Source organism: Zingiber officinale, chromosome 6A, assembly GCF_018446385.1.
Source record: "Zingiber officinale cultivar Zhangliang chromosome 6A, Zo_v1.1, whole genome shotgun sequence".
NCBI lineage: Eukaryota > Viridiplantae > Streptophyta > Magnoliopsida > Zingiberales > Zingiberaceae > Zingiber > Zingiber officinale.
Genome location: NC_055997.1, coordinates 92,250,655 through 92,261,715, shown reverse-complemented (window position 1 = coordinate 92,261,715; position 11,061 = coordinate 92,250,655). Strand labels below are relative to the sequence as shown.

General features: G+C 34.9%; 1 protein-coding gene across 2 annotated transcripts; it reads right to left on the bottom strand.

Annotated features, from left to right (window-relative positions):
- Positions 1-435: 435 nt before the first annotated feature.
- LOC121996931 (pantothenate kinase 2-like) lies at positions 436-11,042 on the bottom strand. 2 transcript variants are annotated; one of them, XM_042551098.1, is made up of 16 exons: positions 10,923-11,042; positions 10,046-10,316; positions 9,555-9,767; positions 9,010-9,068; positions 7,921-8,037; positions 6,511-6,630; positions 6,340-6,434; positions 6,165-6,258; positions 5,854-5,985; positions 5,025-5,137; positions 4,648-4,840; positions 4,330-4,541; positions 3,252-3,296; positions 3,102-3,150; positions 2,029-2,111; positions 436-580 (listed from the first exon to the last, which is right to left on the bottom strand). In XM_042551098.1, exons 2-16 carry the CDS (start codon positions 10,296-10,298, stop codon positions 454-456), a joined length of 1,905 nt encoding a protein of 634 aa, XP_042407032.1. In that variant the 5' UTR covers positions 10,299-10,316; positions 10,923-11,042; the 3' UTR covers positions 436-453. The 2 variants fall into 2 exon arrangements, with proteins under 2 accessions (XP_042407032.1, XP_042407033.1); XM_042551099.1 differs by having other exon boundaries at positions 10,046-10,312; positions 10,923-10,976.
- Positions 11,043-11,061: the final 19 nt, after the last annotated feature.

Here is an 11,061-nt window from a genome sequence, read left to right as displayed (position 1 = left end):
TGGTTCTTATGTTCACCACCAATCACTTCGATGTCATCCTTTCTTGTAAACCTTGGTTGTCACGATAAGTTGGCATCAAACTATGCTCACATCTTGGTATAGTCACATTTTTCTCTTTTGAAAATTACGTTTGTTTAATTTGTTAGTTAATTTAAATTTTTTAGCATTAATTAATTTTTTCTCATAAATCTATGTATATCATTGGGCATCAAAAAGACAAAAACATAACATATAGTTGGTTTCATGTTTAGTTTAATTGCCATTTATCAAAAAAAAAATTAAAAAAAAAACACATTCTTGCATCTTATTCTATTGTTAATCTATATTTTTGTTGTATATTAATTTATGATATTGTTTTATTTTATAATTACCATTACTTGTCAATACTTAAAGATCAACTAATAATTTGTGATAATCAAATCTCCGAACTACTAATTTGGTGATTTTAACAATTCAAACCAACCTCTGTTTAATTGTAATATAAGCATCCATAAACTGGAACTCCCTCAAGCATTCTTCCCTGAGCTCCAAAAGATTGGCCAAGCCAAACTTCCCATAAGCAGCAGGCTCTTCCATCAACCTATTAATAGAAATCATATAACGATAGTGAATGATAATACAGAGCAAATTGTGATTTGACTTTGGACTAACAAAAAAAGCACAAAAGAGTATTGCCTAAAGTGCCACAGAATATATAAGGGGTATTGATGCAAAAGTTAAATTAATGAGGTATGAAAACTGAGATAATGGGATACAAGCTGTACATAGCAAGTTGCTTCAAGGTACACTTCCAACAAAAAGTATGACAATGAGATTGAGATTCCACGATTCATATATATATGCTTTGATTTTGACATGGAAAAGACAATACACATCAAGGTCATTCTCTCATTATTTTTGGCTGATCTAACATGACTTTATCTAGAAAAATGATGATAAAAAAGAGTAATCATTTGATGTGTAAATCATGAAGTTATAGCATATTGAATGTCAATAGATTATTGTATGTTCTAACAATTGTAATAAGCAAGAATGATAACACATGAACATTTGCTAACAAACAGAGACTCACAAGATGGCATCACAATTAAATGGGGTGACAGGAAGGCTTTCTTGAGTGCCTAATTCACTGCCTAAGCTTGCTAACTCTTGAGTGAAATCTGTAAATTTCAGTATGTCCTTTCAATTGCCAAGGCATCTTTGGTTGCATTCGTTATAATGCCAAGTGTGACAATGAGATCAAAAAGATTGGCCAAGCCTAACAGGAACTTCAGTCATCAAATAGAAAAGATGATAGCAACTATAATCAAAGACTGTTAAGCATCGCCATGATCAAGCTCGACTGGAAGGCCTCAACAAGAACCTGCCTCATCGGCAAAGTCAAGTTTACTTATTCTTAAGTTCAATCTATAGATTTCAGTATGTCTTTCAATTGCCAGATCATGCAATTTGGTTTATTTGCTAATTTGGTTGAGTTCTTATAGACATAGGAATATAGGATTATTTCCATCCTTGAATATTTTTAGTTTTATTTATATTGTAGTCTTAAACAGAGACTCGATTACCACCATGTCAATCATTTCTTTGTATTTACTCTTCATAAGGTTATATTCACTGTATGAGATCATTTATTTGTCTATCCATGTGCTGCAACATATGGTATCAAATATCTGTGTCTTTGGATTCACTTTGGTGTTGCATCATCCAGCATACAAATTCCAATAGTTTATTACATACGAACAAAACATTACAGAATCTCATCTGTCCAGCAAGTTGAAAACAACTTTGATATTTTGTGTTTGATTGGACCATCCCTAGCTTCTACACGGTATGAGAATATAGTCTACTTACAAGTTGGCAAGCAAAAGTGTTGAGCAGGGTATGTTTGCCCTTAGGCAATTATAAGATCATACATTAAATATTCATCAAACAAAATATGTTTCCCAAAAAAACACCATAGATAGGATCCTAAAAGGAACAATCAAACAAAACTGTACAAACATACTCTGGAAGAAATGACTGTGTTACCTTGCCAAGTGAGCAGAGAATGCATGAGCAAATGCATCTCCTCTTCTTTTAGCATCATCTGTCCCCCCTTCACTTGCAACTGCCTACAAGCACATCAACCTGATTAGTAATAAGTCCATGCCTTAAATTACCAAAATGAGTTTGCATCCTTCTAAATTTGAATTACTGCTATAAATCTCCAGTATGGTTATAGAAAAAAAAAAAAACTTACTTTCTATACACCATCAATTGAATAAAAGAAAAAAAATATATAAGCATTAAAATTGCACAACTAACATTTTGGGATTGGAGTAGAATATTTAGCAAGTTGTTCTCTAAAGGTAATCTCAAATTCTGTCTCTCCAGGTCAAAATAATTCTGGACTGTAGTCTCCCAATCATCACCACATTAAAACATCAGGAATATACATTTGTCAAACCCATTGTCCATGCACTAATATCATTTTATCTGCTTGTTCGTACACATGAATCTTATTATACATATATGCCCCTTATTTTGTTGTCAACTAAAATTGTTTATTGTAATGAAATTATGAAATCATTGTCAAAATACAATTAGTAAGATCTTTTCAAGAAATCACGGCTTACATGTGATTATCTATTTGTTAGACTTATCAAAGTTCCTTATTTCTTGAATATTACAGACAAGATGGTTACCAAAATGAAGATTTGACTTCCGAGAGTTAAAAAAGGCAAATGTTTCATGGTATTGCATAAAATAAAAAAGTAATAATAATTGTACTTTGTCAATCATAACTGCTGAAGTTGGCTATGGGACTTCAAGTACATAACTAGTGAGTGTAATAATGAAATATAATATAGTCCCTGATCTTATAGACATTTAAAGTGGCAATAGGGTGAATTTACTGGCAGAGAAGCAAGTTAAATAAAAATGTCTGAAATTAGACTGATAAATCATGTACACTTAAACCATAATATTGAGGTACCCTCCAGCAAATTAGTTCAGACCACACACACACAGAAAAAAAAATTACACCAAAATAGTTTCCTTTTTAACATGAAGAGGTAGAATACATAACTTCATTAAAAGAAAAAATATTGTGCATCATATACCTTATCAACAAGGTCAGGTAAATGCTCTGATAACACAGTTAACCAGTACCTACAGTAGGACAAACTTGCATAAAAGTGCCCATGTACAATAAAGAATGATCTTCCAAAAGCAGCATGAACAAGAAAATCAAGCAACTTAGGTTAACTTACTCAAGTTCGCCAGGATCTGTTAGATCAATAGTGTTTGGTTCATACCTGAATAAGGAGATCATCATAAATCATAAATAAAATCAAAGAGAGCTTTCAAAAAAAATTGGACCAAATCCATAAACGAGATAAAGATAAATCATGTAAGTAAAACGGCTCCAGCATGTCAAAGACACAGTAGACAATACTAAATTTTTAGGTAGTGATACAATAAAAGCAACACTACCCAAAAACACACTTTTGCTTAGTAAAGATACAAGAAATGCTCATCTATTATATCCACAGTTGACTAGTTAAGGTGCTTAAGAGCAGAAAACCCACCAAATTTACAAGCAATGAGGTAATATACACAAATGAACATAATGACCCCAGCTCTGATTGTAGGATTTACAAAGCTACAGCAGATGCTCCGACAGGCCTCAGTTTGATGCTCTTTAGAAAACACACGAATTGAGAGAAAGGGAAGGGGACCAATATCCTAATCAAATGTATACAAAATCCAAATTGATGTGTATAAAAGTTTCCCACCAACTACTAGGGTAAATCGAGAAGCTCTAATGGAGACTCATCCAGACGACCAGCATTCTTAGACCCGCTTCTCACCGGAGGAAAAATCCTCTGCGTCATAGTTGAGATTCAAATCTTAGATCCCTTAGTTATCCGTTGGAGGGTCTAACCATTGCATCATTGCCCCAGGGGTGAGAGAGAGTTCATTACAATATGCGGGGGCGTTGAAGATAATTTTAGTTCCTCATTGGTCTATACAGTCATTAGGTGTTTTGTCCAATTCCTATATTTAAGGTATAATAATTCTCCTTTAGTTACAAAATGCAACATTATATCTTCCAAGTAATTAAAAAGTACACATACTGCATAAGGTCACCCATCCAAAAACAAAACTACAAGGAATGATTTGAATTGGGAGCTCAAATGATGATAATAACTATAATTCATACAGAAAATATAAAATTTGTTATTTTCTCAGGAAAGAAAAGGTTCAATTCAGTATATATCATACAATTTTACATCATGAAATGCTGCTGATTTTCCACAGAATTTAAAAGAGTTTGTTATGACTTACGTCTTAGGGTCCTCCAATAAAGGAAACACCTCGAGTGTAGGAACAAAATGAAGTACACCTATGCTCAATGCAGCACTTGCATCTGAACGCAAGATATCGCCCCTGGATGAAGGTCGGTCAAAGCCACCCAAACCAGTAGTTCTAGGTGCAGCTGTAGGCACAGGAGCAGTAATCTGAGTACCTTTCTGCACAAACTTCTCCATCCATGAAATCTGAAATCAGCATCCAGTGAGTATGATTGCCTTACCCAAAATGCTCCTTGAGCAAAAGAATTGAACAAATAGCCTACAATCTGCACAAGATGAATAACATTCTTGCCTTTTCATTTAGATTGCCAAGGGGTGGACCATGAATTTTCCCACCAACATAAGGAGCCCCCATAGGAAACCTTTCTACTAACTGATGTGCTCTGAGGTAATCAAGTCCATGTTTTTCATAGCTCATAAATGCACCAAGAGCTCCCAAAAAGCCTTCATGGCGTAGAAACATAGCTTGTGCTTGTCCTTTTGACCTGGGGACAAGGAGGACCAGCAAAGATGCTATAAAAACTACAAGCAATGGGAAATCAAGTTACAAAATTTAATTCAGTAGTTTGCAGTTTCTTTAATCCAGTTTCACATCCGATAGATGAAAGAAAAAGGATACAATGGTGCAAAGATAACAAAGTATAATAGAGACAGTTTGGTGATTATTACCAGAAATTAACAGCAAAAGAAATCGTGTCCATTGTGTATGCATGACCACGAATGAAGAATCCTCCGAAAAATATCTTTTTCAGCCCATAACGGAGTGCATTCAGATATGAGATCTAGAAAACCAGCAACAGCAGCAATAAGCTTTTATTTACAGCTGACATTCAGGTTGATAGCAGATCTTTCATGTGAAATAAAAGATGAAGTATCTTGCCACAACCATCCATGGTGCATAAGAAAAGCACAATTTAAAAAAGAAGTCGACCAATTTTTTTATAAAAAAATGCACGATTAGCATATATACTAGACACAGAAGCAAGCAGTTGGCAGTTGGCACTTGACATCACATACCTCAACCTCCAAACTCAGTGAATTGCTGATAAATCTATGTTAACATTACCAAATAAAGTAAGAAAAGAAATGAAACCCATGTATGAAGCAAGCTTCTTATTTCTTAATATGAAAAGCTACTTGAAACTTCAGAATAGTTGACAGTAAGTAGGAAACTAACAACAAAAGAAAGTTTCCTTGTTAAATATTCTGATGGATATTTCATTCAAATAAACATTCTGATTGCTACACTCCACAAGCACATGAGGTTTATAAACGTGGGGCTCAACATAAAGTAGGTATCGGTAACACCTAAGAACCTAAAACTTGGCAAATACTGGTCCATTGAAAGAAATATATAACAATTTAAAAATATATCTTGAGGCAAGCGTTACATTGCTGTAACACCATGCAGATGATAAATGAAAGTATGTCCAATTTAACCGGTAAGTACTTGTTTATAGCAACTTACTTTTGACAAATAATAATTCAGGAAACCAACCTGCCCAATGTTATAAGAAATCATCCGCAAAAGAGAGAGAGAGAGATCTTCAGGTCTATAGTCAGACAGTTCCTTGGTGTCTGAAATCGTTTTCCCAAAGCTAGAAGCTATTGTTGATGCTGAAAGCCCAATCTAAAACAATTGAACCATGCTAGTTAAAGCATGACAAGAAGAAAAAAACTATGAATTATGACACCTTAAAAAGAGGCATGATTTTCTCTTATTAGATCACAATACATGGATCGAAAGGAAATTTCTAGTTTCATAATATAGGGAACAAAAAGTGAAAACAATCGAAGAAATACCAATACCTTAGAATAGTCCATCCCGCCATAAATATCTCCAACGAGCATGTCAACATTGCTACTATCTCCTCGTTGGCTCAACTCTAACAACTCATCAAAACTGCAGTAGCAGTAGTAAGTCTTCTGGAAATTTTAAACAACTTTGACATGGTAATTCTAGATATCAACAGAAAACACAAACCTTTTGCACTTTGTCAACAACCTCCCTAATCCCCAATAAGTACCACCGCCTACATTTGTCCCACTAACCCGCTCAAATTTTCCTTCACCATCCACCTAATGGAGCTACAAATTAGGTGTTCATGCTTTGCAGGAAAAACATGCACAGTACAATATTAGAGGTAGGCAATACCTTGATAATGCTAACTCCAGAACCAATATTAACAAGAAGATATGGAAACAAATCATTCTGGTCAATCTGCACAAATTCTTTCTGGCCATCCATGTGTGTGAAAGCTTCATGCCTTATTGCCTTGACAAATCATGAAAAAAATCAATATAAAAATTTTGCAGATCATAGATGTCTGCTTGAAGAAACAATAAAATGGGCACTATCCAATTACTTTGAAAAAACTCTGCATTCAATAAATAGTTTCCTTGTGAAGAATGTGACATACTAAATTTAGTGATGTGACATAATTGTATAAGAATTATTTATAAAAATTCCTTTTCGTAATTTTAAATACTAATCATTTAGTGTTCATCAAACGCTATCAATAATCAGATACAGAAATATCCAGGCGATCCTATTAATTATGATCATAATCATAAGACCCAACTAATTGGAGTCAGCTACAAGAGTCATATCACTCCATTACACTCCATTCAAGGCTATATCATCAACTGGTTAATGTTTCCATTGTATTACTGCTTTATTAACGTTCAATGTTAGCATGTGCTATAGGGAAGACCCGAAAGGATGGCAATTACCATTCTTCTTGGTACTATCTCAAACATGAAATTAATAAGTTCCCTTGGACTTGATTTACTGGGATTGTAATGTGTATGCGCCAGACTTGATGACCGGCATGTAAAAAGCATGCCTTGTTGTGATGTGACATCAAAAGTCTAACATAAATTAGTCTCAGCTGCACACATTATCTAGTACCGGGAGTAAGCAGTTTCAAATGAAAGATAAATTATGAGTCCCAACTAATTTATGAAAATGTAAACACATTATCTAGTTTCAGGAATAAGCAGAAGCAGTTGCAAATGCAAGATACAATAGGAGTTCCAACTGCTTTGTTAAAATAAATCCACAAAATGTCATCAATATACCAGTACTTAAAGAGTAAGAAAAATAATGTCAACAGACTGCAATATATTATTTAATTAGATCCTGCACAAATTGATAGTTTGATCATTGCTTCATTTATTCAAATTATGACTGCCAACAAAAGGGTTGCTCAAGCAGTAATAAAATATGGGAGAGACCTGTTCAGTTGATACAGCAACGCCAACCTGCATTGCTGTTTCCCAAATCAACCAGTTATGCACTAAGAACTATCTGCAGTTGCTCCCAGAAGTGGACATGGGTGCATGGAAGTATATGTAAAAATGAGCAGTAATGGAAGTATAATAAAAGGGGTGGGAGGGAGGGCTAGATTTATTGTTGATAAGCATCTAAGAAATCACAGTGCAGTTAGTACAAAACTCCAAGCTTTAATATACTGAAAGGTCAAATGTATAAGCATTTGCTTTATTTACAGGAAAATAGCGCTTGCAAGCATCAGCAAAAAGAAAATAAAAATAGGAAATATACTTTAAGCAAGAAATTGGCACCAGCTACAAGGCAATGCATCTCATCTTCCTTATCAAGACCAACTCCAAGACGTTCTTTTAATACATCAGCGAACTTGTAAGCCCCACCACCTGTGGCCTTTCCAAGAAAACTAATTAGTCAATATACCAAAATTAATGAATATTCTGCAAATTCATAGTCTAACTGTAAACTTATCCAACTAAGCCAGAAAAACACAGAAAACATGATCTATGAGAAATATTAAAACAAAAAGAACATTATTTCCCAGGAAAGAGCACTGCTGAAGATAAATCAACACTGAAATCAAGACAAAAAAAAAACACAGACAGATTTATGTACATATAAATTATAATCCATATAAGATTAGGACAAAATCCTTTTAGAATCTCAATTCTCAACATATGTTGCATAAGTGATACAGCAAAACAGCCTGCATTATTATTTCCGATAACAAAAATGACACACTAAGTACAACCTGCACTTGCTCCTTCGGACTCTTAAAAGTTTACTATCTGAAATCCTACCGAAACTCAAAATTTCAACACTATGTCTCACTAGCAAACTCAACTTGATAAGTTGGAATCTATGGCACTTAGACAGGTCATCAGCATGATGTGCTCATCTGTGTGCTGTCTATGAGTATGGAAAGGAAAATAACTAAGTTGAGAGAAGCTTTCTCGTTTTTCCTCAGTTATTTAACCGTGATTTGCCTTTTTATTTTTTGTCAATTTTCAACAACATAACAAGCCCTTATATATTCTATTGATTAGCATCCATTATACCTTTCATAGTACATTTACAAAAATTCCAGGAACATCTGGACTCTCATTCCCTGAAGTGGTTGGCACAAGATAAGATTAAAAAAAGACAAAAGATACTACAAATTGTTTTCATTGGCTTCACTTAATCTCAAAGTGTTAAAAGGATATATGAATGTGGCGCAAATTTTTTAGGTGGTGTTCTCTCAAATTATCATTGTTCAAAGGCTCCAAGGAATTGCGCCTAAATATATCTATGAATCTAAAAACTAGAATGTAGAGAGAATAGAGGTTGAACCAAACATAAAAGGAAGGAATTTCACCATGTTACCTTCATTACAATGTTATGATTTGGTTGAGCTGCAGATCGCCAGGAAGGTGAGTCAATCCCTGTAATCTAAAATAGTTTACTGAAAGGAGTAATGTGAAATTGAGGAAACTATGAAATTCGTGGGGGAAAACTGTCATAAGTACCAAGATGACGATAACTTGACTATTATTGATACTTGTTTTATGAGCATCATAGTTCTGAAAGTAAACTTCTTTTAATATACAAGTGGAAATAGCAGCCTATAATCAGGGACTGTCTTAGCTAGATAAATAGCTAGCAAAAAATAGAAGTCAATTTAATATATCTAATCAGTTTGACGGCTTGCACACTATGTCATACTTAAAAGTAAGTACTGCTGATGTAAACTTTTTCCTAACGCCTCACATAGAATTAAGAAACAACAAATTGATATGGCAAAGAAAATCTCGATAACAGCTTACTCTTGGCTATTTATCATTGATCAACTAATAATAGATCATAACACATCTCAATCAAATGTCTAATTTAAGTAAGTCCTTAATTCTCAAAAGATTGCAGTAGCGTACCACCGCGATGAAGTTGTTTGGAAGAAATAAAATCAAGGCATTCATTCAGTTTCCCAGTCTCAAACTTCACAAAGTGAAGCCGACCACCAAGAATTGGATAGCTTCTCCTATTTCCATTTGACAGTCCAAACCTTTTCTTCATGGATTTCCTCCTCTTGTCATCAACTGAAAGTTCCTCATGCCGTGAAAAATATACCAGCTTAATGAGGGATCCTAGGAACAAACAGAGTGGCGTGAGAAATATATATCAACATAGAAATGATTTGCCAGAGTAATTTGAATGGTTTCATAGTCTGAAAGATGGCAACAGCATTCACACATGTATGAAGTACACTCTAACCGGCACAACTTAAGCGCTTTTGTGACCAAACAATCATAATTTCTTAAACTAAGAATTCTGTTGGAAAATAAATAATTTAGAGAAAAATGAACAAATCTCATCTCACAGAGACAGAAAATGAGAAAGCTACAAGGTAAATACGAGAAAAGACCTCCGATATCCAAAGCCAAGTGGGATATGTCATCAGACTGGTTTGGAAGCAGGATTGTGGGATTCCTGTCTTCCAAGTCTCCTTGTATGGCAGCCCTGCTAAGATCAAGTTGTGGCCGTGAGCTAGATCTGCTCATCGAACTGGATGGGGTTGATGCGCCCTTCTCTTTCTCCTCCGTCTCTTCTTCAATCTGCTTCAATACATCCCCTTTGTTACAATCGCCATAATGATTCTCGTTCTCACAGCTGTCCATTTATCTAGCCTCACCTGCCTAACAGAAACGTTTTGATGCTTGCCAATTATAGAAGAAAAAAAACAATAAAACAACCAGTGCACATTTGCTCCAACTATGGAAAAGCACAAATTTAGAATAAACTTGAACAAGAACAGTGACTTAAAGTACCAAATGTTATCAAACCCGTTGAAGGAGCCGGAGACACAAGCAAAGCACTACAAACTAGAAACTTCAATGGACGAAATAGCAAGTGCGAATCAAGGATTAAATTCATTAGCACGAGAGAAACTACATCATGTCGGCGAAATAGAAATTTACTCATCGCCCAGAAACACGGTGAACACGCGATCAATCATCAATCATCTCGGTTCTCCGAAAGATAGGATTCTTTTATGAAATCAAAATCGGCGAAATACAAGTGAACTATTTCGAAACTATTTCCTGTATTTATTTCCGATCTGAAAGCAGCTTTCGAGTCGGACGAAATTAAAAAATAGGAAACTTTGTCCATCAGCTTAAAGAAAAGAGGGAAAAAAAAATCCAAAATCAATCTCGCTGAAGAAATCAATCGCGGGAGATGAGACAGAAACGATCGTCGACTCTTGGAAGATTAGGCCGAGGAGTAGAGAAGTTTTCACCAACCTTCAACCTGCCGCCTAACAGCAGAAGAAGACTGGAGTTAACGAAAGGATAAAACTGGATTGAAGGCCCTTCACTCCAGGTCTAGTGAAGAGGTCTGGGTGCAGGACTCGCATCATGCACGAATCTCAAAGCAGTTTTT

Excerpts from the sequence above, each read along its gene's own strand:
- LOC121996931 (XM_042551098.1), bottom strand. The coding sequence starts at position 10,298 with ATGGACAGCTGTGAGAACGAGAATCATTATGGCGATTGTAACAAAGGG. Across the intron at positions 6,435-6,510 it reads CTGGAGTTAGCATTATCAAG|GTGGATGGTGAAGGAAAATT; the intron begins GTATTGCCTACC and ends TAGCTCCATTAG. Across the intron at positions 3,151-3,251 it reads ACAGATCCTGGCGAACTTGA|GTACTGGTTAACTGTGTTAT; the intron begins GTAAGTTAACCT and ends GTCCTACTGTAG.